Source organism: Dysidea avara, chromosome 6, assembly GCF_963678975.1.
Source record: "Dysidea avara chromosome 6, odDysAvar1.4, whole genome shotgun sequence".
NCBI lineage: Eukaryota > Metazoa > Porifera > Demospongiae > Dictyoceratida > Dysideidae > Dysidea > Dysidea avara.
Genome location: NC_089277.1, coordinates 27,885,943 through 27,902,778, shown reverse-complemented (window position 1 = coordinate 27,902,778; position 16,836 = coordinate 27,885,943). Strand labels below are relative to the sequence as shown.

The 16,836-nt window shown below is 38.9% G+C and overlaps 3 protein-coding genes across 3 annotated transcripts in view; all 3 read left to right on the top strand.

The window, feature by feature from the left end:
• The window catches only part of LOC136257270 (CTP synthase 1-like), a 145,127-nt gene that overhangs the window by 54,558 nt on the left and 73,733 nt on the right, over positions 1-16,836 (top strand). The window lies entirely within an intron of this gene.
• The window catches only part of LOC136257269 (protein NLRC3-like), a 31,371-nt gene continuing 25,168 nt past the window's right edge, over positions 10,634-16,836 (top strand). Inside the window, exon 1 of the mRNA XM_066050361.1 lies at positions 10,634-10,841. Within this exon, the coding sequence (XP_065906433.1) occupies positions 10,675-10,841 (167 nt within the window). The 5' untranslated portion in view covers positions 10,634-10,674. The remainder of the gene's footprint in view (positions 10,842-16,836) is intronic.
• Positions 12,282-13,560, top strand: LOC136258457 (uncharacterized). The gene has a single exon (XM_066051767.1). The coding sequence runs from the start codon at positions 12,450-12,452 to the stop codon at positions 13,380-13,382; it is 933 nt and encodes a 310-aa protein (XP_065907839.1). The 5' UTR covers positions 12,282-12,449; the 3' UTR covers positions 13,383-13,560.

Sequence of the window (16,836 nt, the reverse complement as noted above, 5' to 3'; positions counted from 1 at the left end):
AATAGAGTCATTTTGTGTTTGGACTCAAATTTGATGTATATCCTGTACAGTAGTTTTATGTCAGAATACTGTTTAGAAGACAAGTTACATACACCAGTGTCTTTCTCTGTGGGCCTGTTAGAGGTGTATTGTTTACATCTATCAGAACTAACGGAGCAAGTGATACCCGAGCACTTTCAAATTTATTCAAATATTTAAACATTCCTGATGCTTAATTATGGGATTTCTGGTGCTTCACTCTGACCTGTGTATAATATTGAGCAACATTATATTGGTGTGCATGCATTACATTTTACCTCCGTTTGTTGGTAAAGCTGAGGAAATAATTTCTCAACTAACTACTGGGTCTCTTGACATAAGCTTGTAACAATGCCATCTGTTACATACGTTGTCATTTGTGTACTAAGTGATCTGCTAATACCCTCTCTACTAATGCAAGTTGGTACTCTCATCAGCATGCTTTGTGAATATTCATGCTGTGGAGCGTATTAATATGCAATACACATAGTACCAGTCAATCTGTGGGAATGATAATCAAAGTGATTTCATTAATAAACCATACTGGCATACTACCCCAGGTATTTAGTTGGTCTGAGGGTTGATTTTGTAATAATGGAGTATTTGGGGACATGATGACATTGGTGTGATTTTATTTACACAAAGCTTCACTAATTTGCAAACTAAATTCTGAAACCATGCAGTTAGGCTGAACAATCCTATTACATTCAAATCTTTGGATAGTTTCTGCAGAAGTTGGAATGGTGCAATTTCAACAATATGGGACACTCTATCTGCCAATTTACTACTACAGAGCCATCTCACAGGATGGTGCTGTGTGCTGAAATATCTCCAACATTGCTGTCATTAATGACACTTATGAACTGTACACACACATTGCTGCACTTATGTGGTTTTGTTTTAAATGATGAGGTTATATCGTAAAAAAAAAACAAAAACAAAACAAAAACATGTATCCAGTAACTCTTCACATTTTACAATGGAGCTCAATCACACACAATTGCAATGTTGGTAATGTTAGACCTTAGGCTATTCCTATAAATTCTGACTCAATATCACATATCCAGACAGCCTTTTCTCCTTGGATTTCAGACACCTTGGATTCAAATAGCCTTTTCTTCTTGAAGTACAACTGTAAGCCCTGTTATGTGGTATACAATTACAACAAATAGATAGCAGTTTTACCTCCTGAGCATCTACCTAGTACTTTGTATTCTTCATCGCATTCCACAAGTAAAAAGTTTATGTGTACTTTAGGAGCTCCGGATGACCTGGCTGATGATGAAGTTATCAGATAATTCCTACATGAATACTTTAGCTTAACTGCACTACAGCCAACTGTATGCAGTTAAACCTCAGTTGTTGAACACTAGTGCTCATGTACACAACTCATCAATATAGGGGACCAAACTATTAACAGGGTTACTCTTAGACGTGCAACAAAGAATTAGTTAAGTTGATATAGTCCTTTCCTGAGAAGTGTGTGAATACACAACATCAAAATGTCATCTATATAGCTGCAGGTTGACGACACCTATGCCTTGTTCCCTACTACCTAAAAATATCCACTCACTGACTATTGTAGTATCATACATATGAAGTACTATGGATGGTCAGGAAGAACTGGCCAGCCTTTAAATTTATACAAATCTAGTTACATATGTAGCTATATAACTCTCACCTTAACAACCTGCTAGGATTATACTGACATATATCCTATACGGAAATTTACCATAGCAGCTGATTATGGATCAATGTGTAAGTAAAGTGGAAGTTCCCACTCAGCTGATAAAGTGCTGCCTGTACAACAAACATATATGCATGATCCAAATTGTTAGAGTTAGAGCCATTTTTTATTTTACCTGTTCTAGTTATCATGAAAGTATCTGAAGAGTAGGAAGGAGTGGCTACAATGAAATTACAAAAATAACACACCAGTAGATAATACATGTAGTAATGTAATAGTAATTACCACCTTCACCCCGACCACCAATTCCTTGCAATCATGCACATAATCAGGGTGCACTTACAAAGTGATAGCAGAAATATCTTCATTCTTACTTTGGCACTCTGCTCCTAGAGTGCTAATAGGAAGCACAGTATGACTACTTGATGGGGAGGGAAACAAAGGAAGGTGCACCAAGTATTTAGCTTAACGTGGGTACAAGTTGTATCAAAGTTCCTATGCAGCTACATAGCTGTTATCAGATATAATGCAACATGCATTACAGCATACCTGAACTAGAAATTTGCTTTCAGTTAATACTGGGTCCCCAGTATTATTGCTCAAGCCACTGGACATAACATACCAAGCACCAAACCTGTAACTATGCAGGGCCACTAACCATTTGGCTGTGTTACAAATGCACACATGTACCTTTTCTCTTTTATGACTTGTAAGTTCGAAACACAAATAGTTAGCAAGTGAGATGATTTGTACTACAAAAAATGTTTAGTCCATTGGCCATATAATTATTTGCATAGAAAGAACAGTTGAGGTGGACCAAATACACAGATCTTGGTATAAAGTAGTCCTATATAGAAGATGTAGGCTAGTTATGATAACGTCCAGCACGGCACCAAACAAAATCCAGTCAAATTGCATAGATGCCTGACCATAATGCAATTTGTCCAGACACAGTGTCCTATCAAAGCACAAGGAAGGAGCCTAAGGGCTGAGCTGGCATGTTATCAACAATAACAGTCACTTGGTTGCCAGGAGATAGTATACATTCTTACAACCCAATTAGGGAGTGACTGCAAATGTACCATTTCCAACCCTATGGTATACTGTAACCACATATCAGCTACAGTAAGGCATGTGACCTCTTACCACTATAATGTTCATTTGCTATGCTATAGTGGACATATTGGGCATTCATCTTCCACATGTCCAGTCAATTTTGGCAATTGTCTGGCCAATTTTGGTTTGCCAGGACATTGTGGCAGGACAGCAAAGAATTCTTATCATAAGCTCTACGCACACCACATGTTTCTACTCATGCTATGAATACCACCAATTAATACTAACACTGCTGTATTAATCTTTCCTGTATTAAGGCCAGGTAAAGTATAGATACTTGTTCCTCATTAAATTGGCTACTTCAGTTTTAATGCACAGTGTGGTAACTGTACATAATTCAGGAATTAAGCATTAAACCAAAATCACAACACGCTACTGTATTTGTCACTGCAATGATTATGAAAGACTCTCTAAACACCTATACTTGCACATTCCACTTTTCTGGAGCAACAAGGTAGATGTAAATGATAGTTGGTATATCACAACATTGAGCTTGTACATGTGTCATAATGAATTTTGAGGCAGCATGGTGGAAAGTAATGTGGGCTGGTGAAAAGTAACAAGGTGTCAACGTTAACATTGCCTGGCCATGGCTTGCTGTATGTGTTGGTCATTGTGTGAACAGTGGCAGCGTGCAACAACCAGGCATTATGAAAGAGCAACACCAAACAGAGTAAGTACGTAATAGTCAATAGTAGCCATGCATGCATGAGCAGGTGGGTGACACTCCAATATATCCTGTACTCCAATCATCAAATTGAAAGTCAATATAGTCCAGAAATCTGCACCAGTCAAAAAAGGACAAGCATTAAATTGTTTTTAAATTATCAATGCTTTCAGAGTAATGATACAAAATTTGGACAATAAATTTTTAGCTCATATACCACTACTGCTGACCAAAGACCAGTTTTAGGCTGGTTAATATAAAAGATTATGTGTGTGGATGTGCATGTCTGTGTCTTCCCAACAGTTTCTATGTGGTTAGACACGAATAGTTATAATTTGTACAAAATATATATAACTAGTGGCTATAAAACAGTTGAAAAGATACATACTTATATGCATTGTTTATGGTTTACATTGGTTTTATTTTTTTTGAGTTTTGCTTTCTTAGCGATGTAATTTACAGAAGGTAGTTAATGAATTTACTGTTGTACACATTTACCATTGACTTGTGTAATGTTGCATGGTTCTTTTTTTTTGGCTCCTGGTTTTTAGAGGTAGCATTTTTCAAGTTTGATCACTTCAAGTGAGGACAAAGCCACCAGAGTAGCAATACTAAAATGGAAACTAAATTATTTTTGTAATGTTCGTTATTGTTTCCGTTTAAGCAACTTCAGGTGAGAGCCGACTAGAGCCTGGCAGAGATGAAATATAGAAAGACTTCAACACTGTTGAAGTAGAAGGACTTCATGCCAATTTATAAGCAGCTGAGGGGCAGAACTGGCAGAGTCATCCCAAGCGAGTCAACTGAACGCAAGCAGACCTCAGTGCTGATTACAGCATGAACAAACATCACAGTGCCCCCAAGATTAGAATGATTTAGTTGAAAGAGCTTAGAGATACAATGGAAACACTTCAGTCTGGTGCTGTTACAGCATCGCAAAGAATGACACACCGCCCAAAACAATAGAAAGCCTGAAAGGCAGCCGCGTCCAGTGAAACTGTAGGGTACACTGTAACTATGAACAGTCAATTGTAGTAACTCTACAAAGAATTGTATCACAGCCTCTCAGAGGATATGATGGTGTGAATGGCTATCTCCAGACCCAAACTGAAGTAAACTGTACAATTTTATAACCAAATTAGCATACAGTATTACATTTTTACTCCTTGCCATCCCCACATGGGTGTTCTTTAACACACTGCTTTGTGGTTGCATGTGACTTGAGGATTACATTCTAGCAATGTATGTATGTATGTATTGTTTCAAGGATGGTATCAATTGTCAAAAAAAATAACCGGACTTCGCGGCATTATTCATGTCACTCCTAACAATTCTCTGTTTATTGACCTAACATGCTGGTACATTTTCATTCAGGTTGGCACCTACGTAACCCAACAAGGTATACTTGTACATAATTACATTACAGGGATGCTGAAGGCAGTGATACGTAAGCTAATGATGTACAAGATCGTTGTAAAGTATACACACAAAAATGTTATATTGCAAACAAAATTTTATAAAGATGTACTGACGGCCTCAGCCTCTCAATCCCAATCTCCGTATGAGGTTCTTCTGAATTTATACAGTGTTAGATACAGTGGTGTCTTCATCCAAAATGCTATCCATTTCAGTCTATGTGAGAAACAAATATAATAAGTATGATGTGTGTGCGTGTGTACATGTGTGTGCGTGCATGTGTGTAGAGTTGTTTGACCTTGAAACCCAGCAACTGGGCCCCATACACAAACATGAATTGATATGGAACAGACCTACTGTACATGACCTATCCTCCTGCCATGTAGTCCACCTCAGCATCCCTTGGCTAGCTGGGTGGGATGTGTCTCATGGGGGATGGGGGTTGGGATCTAGTGTGTGTGTGTGTGTGTGTGTGTGTGTGTGTGTGTGTGTGTGTGTGTGTGTGTGTGTGTGTGTGTGTGTGTGTGTGCGTGTGTGTGTGTGAGTGCTGAGAGAAGAAAGAATTTGCTAGTGTATAGCTGATGTAGCTAAAACTAGCCATAGATACACTGCAAGAAACGTTCAATTTAATCAGTCATACGACCCACTAAGCTCTGTAAGCTGTAGTACAGCGACTATATAGTAGCCATATACTGCTCTAACCATTCCAGGCAGTACTAGCGCACAAAGTTAAGCAATGTTCCCTACTTACTAACATCAATCGAGTATCCTGACTCAGTTTCGCGCCTCCATTCTTGATAAAAACAGACCTTAATCGTCAGACATCTTGTATACTGGTGATACTATGATAACCTTTATACGCCACAGACAATGTATTTCACCGTTATTTATATGTATTTGGCCTAGAGCATCAAATATACAGCACCAAGGAAACATCACTGAAACCCATAACACAAATCTTTATGGCCACGAAGGTTCACCTCAAGAAAGTTGGAGCAAAAAAACCCACATTAGGAGCAAAGGTTTGGATGCAAAAGTTATATAGTTTTGTTGGTTTATACTGATAAATATTTTACTGTTTTTTTTTTATTTTATAATAGCTGTTTTCATTATTTTGCGATAAGCTGATAGAGTGAAAATAAGGTTAATCTCCCAATAGCTTAAATACATTACATTTTTATAAATAAATTTTAGGGGCGTGGCAAATTTCCGAAATGTACAGGAAATCCACAAATTGTTTTGATATGTAATAGTGCCACCCCCTTGACTGTGATATATATTTTGCAAGTGTGACAAAAAAGAAGTGACAATTGGCTGTTTCTTTTGCTTGGTTTTTGTAATAGAAATGAAGTGCAGCAGCTTATAAATAGTCCAAGTAACAAGTAGGCATAGTAGCAAAACTAGTCTTTTATACTTCTCAACTGTCATGCCTCTGGCGTGATTCTCACAATTTGAGGTGCAATCTCACGCTCACACACCCAAGGTATTGAATTTCATGCCTACAAGCAATTGTAGCTTAACTTCCACAAAAACATTCAGCATTTGAACCAAAAAAGTCTGTGATAGTTGTGTTGTAAACAGTTTGTGCCACATGATTATTCTCATGTGATTCCTGGTATTTAAATGAGGAAATGGTGCTGAATCAGACATGCATGTGGGATTAATAATCTATGGATCAGAGTACTAGATTAAGACATGGCTGGGGACAACAGAATGAGATGTAAAAGAATGTTTCGACTGCTTGACACCTAAAAGTGTTATTTGAGTTGTGCTGGGCCATGTGTCATAAATTGATCATGCGATGCCATGGATACACTGCAAGACGAAAACAGAGAACATGCAGCTAAGTGTGGCTGAACACTAAAAAAGATATTCCAGTGCCTTCAAAGGGGATAAAAGTGTACTACCAAAATACCAGAATTCAATGGATACATCAGTGTGTTCAACTATTTCTAGTGTGTGGCATAGCAGATAGTGGCAGAAGGTATCATGTACAGATACAATTAACAGCTACATAAACAGGTGGATATAGGTGCACAACTACACATTATCAGCCTAAGCAGTGGCGGATCCAGGATCGGGCATTTGGGGCAAATGCCCCCCCCCCCCCCCCCCCCCCCCTTCAAGAAATTGCATACAAGATCGAGATACTCTAATAGAGCAGTCAATTACTCTAATAAAGCAGTCACAATGTTCATGAGGCAGTGTAGCTTACCTATGAAGCTATAAATAGGATTCTATTTTACATAACAGACGTGATCAGATATAATTGGTAAGGATAACTAGCTATTATTGTTGTGACCTTTTTTTTTTTTTTTTTTTTTTTTTTTTTTTTTTTTTTTGGTCTTCAACTGGTTTTCAGCAAGTTTTTTTGGTCTTCAACTGTTTTTCAGAAAGGTGCCCCCCCTCTTTCCAAACTCTGGATCCGCCCCTGCTAAGGGTACATTTTATGTATGTTGTGCTTGTTCTCTCCATCAGGTTTCATGGGATGGATGGCAGTTTGTTGATCTCACTCCTGACAAAGGCTACAGGTTGAGAGCTCTGGTCTTACTAGCTACCTGTACATCACTTACCCGGCAGTCTACTCGACTTTAATAGGACTCGGTTTCCTCGTCAGCAGTATTCAGTAACCCTAAAAGTTGGTAAAATCAATGGTTGACGTTCCATCACATCAAAGAAACAGCTGTCAAACGTCCTTCAGTCATAATAACACTGGTTCACCAAAAAGCGCTTTAATAAGAGCTGTATGTGTTTACGTCACGTCGTGAGTCATCCGCAAATGATGTGGTTACATAATACTAGTCAGTAGAGTTGTACCGATTCCCACTTTTTAGGGAAAACCGATATCCGATATATTTTTACCCTGTTTTACCGATAGTTAACCGATACCCGATTGTAGGTCTCTACAATTATACTTGTGCTCATTCCATTAAAAGCGGGGGGTCCGCCACTTTCTCGAAGGGCGTACGAGATTTCGAAATCACAGTGATTTCTCTGAAATCAATGATTTCATTAGTGATTTCATGATTTCAATTGTGATTTCGTGATTTCAATTTTGATTTCGTGATTTCCGTGATTTCACCATTGTTGACTCTCATGGAGCTAGAACAGGTCCAGAAGCTTCGTCATCAGTAAACTGGATGGTAAAAGTTATATCTTCACTAGAGTCTAGTTCGTAAGCAAAGATGCTGGGGCCAAAGCCGTCTGGCTGAGATGATTCCAGGCACCAGTAGCGGTGATGGTTTTCGGTTGTGGTCGTACGGTAGTGCTGATGATTAACAGGCAAGTTAACAGTGTAAAGAGGCTGTCTAAAAATGAATAGAAGCCGTCCCAGAACTTCGTGCATAAGTTATATTCTAACAAGGGTAAAAAAATAATAGGCGTGGATCAAGGAATGCCGCACTGGCCTAGTTATAGCTAGCCGCCGGCATTTTTACGAGGCAATCCACGACTTATCTGCAGCCTATCAATACCATTATCCTCTTAGCCACACAATGTTCAACTAGACACCACTACCCTTACCACTTCATCCAGGTACTTAGCTACATGAACCGGCATTCCTTCTTTCCAAGAGCTGTCATCGACTGGAATAATTTGCCAACTTCAGTGATTGAGTCAGAAAGCATGCATTATCAAAAAGCTACTAAAAATGGTATAGGCAATGTTAGGCATTGTCGAGTATCGTCTTTACCGGTAGATATAATAAAGCAGTACTGTTGTTATCTTGTGTATTTTTTCCTTGGAGCATTACTCACGTCCCCTTGGCACATCAGCATGCCCAGCAATAATAATAATAAAAGTAGCTGATGGTGGTACATGTGATTAATTAAGTATATTGGAATTGGTTACTATTACATGGTTGCGTGTCATCAGTGGGTCCACATGATTTCAGTTACACTTTTATCACTGAGTTATGATGAATTTAAAACAGTATCTTTGGTAGGAGATAGACTTGGACTCAATCAGTAATGATTAGGTAATGAAAAAGGTGTAAAATTATTTACAAAAATAGATAACAAACAAGTACACACAAAAGTTAAGCACAAAAGAATACAAAGACTAGCAAAGTACAAACTACCACACTAATTACAATAAACTAAACTACTTACAAGCTACACCTACTTAACTACATTATAAAACCTAAACAAAATCTATAATGTCCTCCGAGCAAAGAGCATAGTGTCTGAGGACCATTTTGGCATTGTATTTCCATAAAGTCACTGATTAGATAATTGTTCTCCGTAAAATTTGTGTGCTATACACTGTTAGCTCCAATGCATCCTGCATTATCAGTTCTTCAGATAATATAATGCAAACCAGTATGATGCATTACCAGTAATGAACATACCTGCAAAATTTAGCAGAACTTATAAACCTTATCTGATCAATATGTGATGTATTTAATCTGCATGAAGCTGACTTAGCTATATGCAGAAAGATAGCTATTTGTATGTATTACCTACCAGTTTTATAATACACAATAGATTAAATCACACCTGAAAGTTGACATAAACAATATCTCTGCTAACATCAGTAACATGCACATCCCTTCCTTCACAATGGTATTGAAAACTGGAATGGCTCTCTGTTAACAACCCTGATCTCATTTCATATTGACTAACAACCACAGTGACAGGAAACACCTAAGTACACAGTCAACTGATCTGGATACATCCATGGTCTTCATTGTGTATGCCAGGATTGTTTTATATGAAATGTTTGCTTGCGAGTTATGTAAAGATGTTTAGTGGGTCAGCTGAACAAGCAGAATCATATTATGTGAGCTAATCTTTGAAAAGTTACACCTAGTAGCTAGTTACTAACCAGTACTGACATACATATTTTCTAGACAAGCTGCATAATTATTTGTCCTGAAGCTAATGCTGGGAACTACTTTCTTTGCAAAAGTGTGCTTATAGTTTGCAGCCCTTCTACATGGTTTACCCGTTTCATGATTAACCCATGCAGTCACTATGATGTACCATCACTTGTGGCTGCGAGTAGAGCCTAAATTGCTAGTTAAAACTGAATAAGATTCCGAGATGGATTCTCAGATCACTCGTGTGGCTCCAGCATAGATTTTAGAGGCGCTTACGCGCCTCTAAAATCTATGGCTCCAGTGATGGAAGCTTTTGACCATTAGTGGACTCAGCTTGGGCTGTAAAATTCTAGAGATTGGCAGCCGAACCAGTGCCAGGTCAAGTAATTCGGGCCTTAAATCACTTCTGTTATGTTCCAATAATAATATCGCGTAATTCAATGCGTCCGTAATTTACGGAAATATACGGAGTTTTACGATTTTCGTTTTCAAAAAGTGTGATTTTTGATTTCTTTTGAGTGTGTGATTTCATGATTTCAAATGTGATTTCTGACGAAGCGTACGAGATTTCAAGAGTGTCGGACCCCTCGATTAAAAGTATAGCTAGTAAAGCTAATTCTGTGAAATTATACACTCAAAGTTGCTAGTCAGACAAGTGGGCTAGGGCCTGAACCATCACTGTTTATCTTTGTGGTTACCACAAAACATAAACAAATTACCCAAGTACATACCAGAGCCTTTGACACTAGCCCTCCAGTGGTACTGCAGCTGCTGAAGCTGAATAGACTAATAATCTGCTGGCCACAGCCCATTACAACCGATTTCCGATTATGGTAAAAACAGCTAATTATCGGCTTCTACCGATTACCGATCCGATTATCGGTACAACTCTACTAGTCAGTGAGTGACGTGAACTTAGTCGGTGTGGCCACGCGAGACTACAGCACCCTGATGGAAGGGCAACTGCTAGAAATTACTTTTATGAAATTTTACGGAGTGATCAATGACATTGCTCACGATTATGAACATTTCCTCAATAGACTTCGTGAGAGTGACCTGATAAGCGAAGAGCGTTGCAGGCACATCATAAATCAGAAGGAAACCTTTGAGAAAAATAGGTATGGTTAAATAGAGATATAACCACATAGGGTATGTTCATCTTCAGTCGAACTACAGTGTACCGTTATAACCACCCTACTAAAGATTTTTCTCATTTCCATAGTAACGGAAAGCACATAATTATAAGCACGGCCACCATATTGTATAGAATCGCACGTTGCCATAGTGTAGTGGTTAAGTGTTGTTTATACCATAGATATTAGAGAGAAGGGATAGGCAACCGAGCGCGTGCCGTGTATATCTACCATTGATTGTGGTTGAAGCACTCCTCGGTATTGATTAAATCCATGCGGACAGGATGGCAGTTTGTGGTTTAGTCGTCTTACAGTTGATTTCAACCACCTTGTGGTATTTTAGTTGATATACAACACTTTTAATGCTTCTGGCTTCTGTTGTTTAATCGTCTTGGGTGGTTTTCATCGCCATTTACGATTTTGATCATCAATGGGTACCTCCGTTTTTTGTCTACCTGTTATGAAGAACAGAAGTCTAGTTCCACTGGGGAAATAGTGCTGAAGTCTTCGCAATACTTTGAAGTTTTGCACAGTACCACTGAAAGATGTTTCTCGCTTAACAGCGCTTGTGTTGAAGTTGATAAATCATGGAGTAGTATTTTAAAGAACCGAGATGAGACTGCCAAAGGGCATTAATCAAGCGGAATAATAAAATGAAGTACACCATGCAAAACTATGTTACTTTAGGGTTACTGTGGCATTGTTTGCCAGTCGAAAGTGAACTTACCATGAACACAACAGGTACACAAAAAAATCGTGTCGACTGAGATTAAAATGATTGATGGCGGCAAAAACTCACAACAAGACTTACAATAGGAGTTTGCCTAGTACTTGTAAAACATAAAGAGATTGTCATGAAATACTCCACGCCCGTAGAAAGTAGTCCAGAGCAGAAGACACCATTTTGGCCTCATGAATTCACCAACGGCGGAGTGTTTCAGGGCGCGCGTTATTTTCTAATCCCTGTACTCTAATATCTATGTTTATACCGCGTTTAATGTTGGTGTGATTATGATTATGATTACTGAAAACACAGTTACAAACTGATATGTTCAGGTAAGGAAAAACATTACAAATCACATAGATAAGAGTCAGTTATAATTTATCTATAAATACTTGTAGAGATTGGGATTCTATTTTGTCAGTTGGTAAATTGTTCCAATCGCGGATAGATTTGGGGTAATAGCTAAATTTATAATGATCTGTTCTAGCAAACGGAATCTCAAAATGGAAGGGGTGGTGGTGGCGGGTGGGATATGTGGTGTTAGTGAAATAATTTGGGACTGTTAAGACTGATGAGGAGTAAACAGTGTTGTAGAAGACTTTTAATCTAGTCACATATCGTCGGTGTTGAAGTGATGGCCATTGTAGATCTGCTAACATATACTGCGTTTACACTGCCATTGCTACACGGGTTGAGCAGGGCTACCACGAAACTACTTACTTTAAAGTGTAAGTGTAAACAAGAGACGAGTCGACCTATCTATTGTTGACTCGACTCGCTTCACAATGTAGGGTCATACCCGAGTAAATCGTGTCAGCTCTGGTTCACGTGAGGCACAACGTGGCGCTTGAAGTGATAGTGATATCGAAATGGCGGTATGGCAAGACGATGAAACGACAAAATTGTTGGAGTTGTGGGGGGAAGAGAGTGTGCAAGCTTCGCTGGAAGGTTGTATCAGAAACATCACCATTTATGACAAGATTGCAGCAGAGCTCACTTCATGTGGTTACCAAAGAACGGGAATGCAGTGCCGAGAACGAGTCAAAAAGCTCAAGAAAGATTACAAAAAGACAAAAGATAACTTAAATGAAACGGGAAACAAACGAAAGCTTTGTAAGTTTTATGAGCAAATAAACTGTATCCTCGAAGACAGACCATCAACTAAACCTGCGATAGTCCTTGATTCATCCGATTATGATGTGGACAAGGCGGCGGAACTGCCCGATTCAGGTGAGTTGCAATCTTGTATTGCAGGTAGCAGCAATGACCTGAAAACCAATGAAGACAAGTTGAAGAAGCCTGAGGAGATATCTGAAAATGATGAGCCAGTAGAGAAGGATAAGCTGGGAGAGAAATCTGATAAGTCTGGAATGAAAGGAAAAGGGCTCAAGAAGGATGATAAATCTGAAGTGAAGAAAGAGTTGGTCAAAAGAAAGAAGAAACCAACACGTGAAGAAAGAATGGAAAAGTCGATGAATGTAGTTCTTGAAAAGGTAATGAAAAGACAGCAAGAAAGTGATGATAAGTATGTAGAGCTAGAACTTAAGCGTATGAAAATGGAAGAACGAATCATGGAAATGGAGAATGAGCGAAGAAAGGAAGATCGTGATTTTCAATTTCGAATGTTATCAATGATGTCTCAAGGCCACCCTGTACCTTTCCCAAACCCATATTACACAGTTCCACCAGATTATTCAGCAGGTAGCAGAAGTGGTAGTAGCTACTACTCTGGCAGTAGCACCAATAGTGGAGGATATCCCATGTATCAGTCTTCGCCAAGGTCATCACCAGACATTGCGTAGTGGACTGTGTTTAACATGTTATGATTTGGTTATTGTATAATTTACCCATGTTTAATGTTATAAGACCACAGTTTGCACAAATTTTTATTACAATCAGTATATCATCAAAATTAATGATTTATACACTTCCCATTATATATATATATATATATATATATATATGCTACGAGTAGTACTGGACAAGAGCATTCCGTATGGTTGATGCAGCATCACTTGTTACAGCTGTTGTCCCAGCTGAAGGTGGCTGCTCCAGTAAATCACAATGTTCTTCTATCCAACTTTCATTAAATCGATCACCATGCACTTCACAGACATTATGAAGAATGCAACAAGCTGTTATAACAGTGGGAACATGCTCAACAATCATGTCATTACTTTTACAAAGTCTTCTCCACCTAGCTTTCAATCTACCATACGCATTTTCAACAACAATTCTTGCACGAGACAAGTTGTAATTAAAGTTCTTCTGTCCTTGCGTTAGGGCTGAACCATGAGGAAACGGCTTCATTAACCATGTACTTAAAGGATACGCGGAGTCAGCAACTACAAATATAGGTATATCCACTTCTCCAATCCTCACCTTATTTCCTTGCAAAACATTGTTTTCACTACCCAATTTAAATATCTTTGAGTTAGCAAATACACGTGCATCATGCACGCTACCAGGCCAGCCCACATAAACATCACGAAATAAATATTCATGGTCTACAACACCCTGTAAAATTACTGAGTACCAGCCTTTCCTGTTGTAATAGTCTGTGTGGTTTAATGCTGGAGGTTTAACAGGTATGTGGCATCCATCCACTGCACCACCACACTGAACCATTCCCCATTTCAGTCTGAATCCATTTACCACATGTACAAGTTGTTCATCCATGGGAAACTGTATGTACTTCTTCAAGAGTATCCTAACAATTGCCTCACAAGTGTCATGAACTATCACGCACACAGTACATCTTGCTACTCCAAATAAGTGACCTACAGTTCTATATTCCCCACAAGTAGCCAAACACCATAGAGTAATTGCCACTCTGTGTGGTACAGCAATTGCTTTGCGTAGCACAGTATCCTGTCGTTTAATCAAAGGACTCAGTTGTGTGCAGAGGTAATCAAAGGTATGTTTGCTCACTCGAAAATTCTCCATCCAATCGTCCTCTGAAAATGTCTTCAACACAATATCATCCCACCAGTGTGTGGATCTAGTAAAAAAAACCAAAGACATGCATACATAAGTATAAGAACCCATGCAATTACCAGATATAAAATACAGCACAGCCTGTAGCTTCTTTTCTGAAGGCCACTAGATTAATACTTGCAATTGGCCGTCCAAATTAAATAAGCTAGCTAGCACAAGCAAATATGGCTACTTGTGTATTTTTTACCTATCAAATTTCCACACTATTTTGGGACGAGGAATGGAATACAAGAACGAAGTAGCAACAAACAATACCATTAACCAACTAGTGCAGTACTCCCCACGCTTGGATACTCTTCGTGACAAAACTCTACGTCTGCTTAGGTTTTTTCGTCGCTGTCTTAGGAGTCTCTCGTACTTTGCTCTACAGGCGTTATCAGTAGCGAAGGAGTGAACAAGAATAGCCATTGGCTTATTACCGACAGTCGCCATTGTATAACCGAACGCCACAATCAGTTGATAGATTGATAGTTAAAATTACGCATGCGCAATAACACATTAACTTGTAATCAGCCTTCAAATTCATAGCAAGTGTAAACAGGAGTCACAAAACAGAGTTGACCCCAGGTCAAAGTCTTACCCGGGTAGCTTGGTTGCAGTGTAAACGCAGTAATAGATGTAACACTACTGTTATAACGGTAGTCTGACTTGACCCAACGAGCAGCATGTTGTTGTACCATTTCTATACTTTGTATCTCCTTCTGCAAGTAGGGGTCCCATACTGCCGATCCATACTCCAACAGTGGTCTCACTATACTGGTGTAGGCTAAACATTTAGTTTCTGCAGAACATCTATAAAGGTTACGTTTAACAAAGTTTAGCATCCTTGTTGCTTTAGAGATAACTTGATTGATATGAGGTGTAAATAACTCGCTGCAAGAAGTAATTTCTGATAGTATAGTTGAAAGTAGAGGAGGATGTTAGTCTACTACAGGTAAGTACCACACACTTGGAAGTGTTTAATTTCATTAACCAAGTTTCAGTCCACTTTAATATAATGTTGAGGTCATGTTGTAATAATAATTGATCTTGCTGACTATTGATAGTTCGATATAATATGCAATCATCTGCAAAAAGTTTCAAATGGGATGAGATGCCACACTTGATGTCATTAATGTAGAGCAAAAACATCAATGGGCCAAGAACAGTTCCTTGGGGAACGCCTGACTGAACTTGCACAAAATTTGAATCATGTCCATTCACAACAACACGCTGTGTTCGCTGAGTCAGCCAAATCTTTATCCAGTCATAAGTTGTACCTTGAATCCCATAGTGAGAAAGCTTGTTTAAGAGTCTACAATGCGGAACTGTATCAAATGCTTTCCTAAAGTCAATGAAAATCATATCTACTTGGGAAGTATTATCCATGGCCAATTGTACGTCTTCAACAACAGATATGAGCTGAGCCTCACATGAATGACCTGCTCTAAAACCAAATTGCTCGTCAATTAATATGTTGTTGGTGTTGAGGTGCTCTGCAATGTGGTGATACATAATATGTTCTAATATCTTGCAACAAACTGAAATTAGTGAAATTGGCCGGTAATTGTTGGTGTTGCTTCTATCCCCCTTTTTTAAATCAGGCGCATGCCCACAGCCGGCCTTCGGCCGGCTGTGGGCATACGCCTGGTTTACTGAAATTGTTTTCGTAAAAGTGTGTGTGTGTACCTATCTATCTACCTATCTACCTGAAGGCCGGCTGTGGGCGTACGCCTGGTTTACTGAAATTATTTTCGTAAAAGTGTGTGTGTGTACCTATCTATCTACCTATCTACCTATGTTTGTCCGTACGCACCCACGTGAGCAAAATCGCTTAATAACGATAAAAGCAGCTTTTACGTAAGAAGTAAAAGTGAAATGAAGTCTGTATTAAACTTCTGCACAGGTGAACTTTGCTCTGAGGTGGTTTCTTTTCGGCGGACTGAAATACTGGTGTGGTGACTTTCCTCAGACTACCTTCTCCTTGAGGTTTTCAGGCATTTAGCTACTGAAAAACAACGGTGCAGGCCTCATACACTGCCAGGAATAGCCTATCGCTTCGAGTTGAAAGGGGGCGTATCCTTTACGTACGCGAACGAAAATGAAGAGCAGCTTTGAGGCTTTGTCGAGACAATTTGTGGGAAAAAACACGTAAGTCACACTATAAAACAGTTTAGAAGATAGTTTTGTGCGTAATATGTTGGTAAAAGCGGTTTATTTAACAAACGCTTCCTTAGCAGTGCATAGCAACGTAATTGAACGAATTACAAATATTTCATG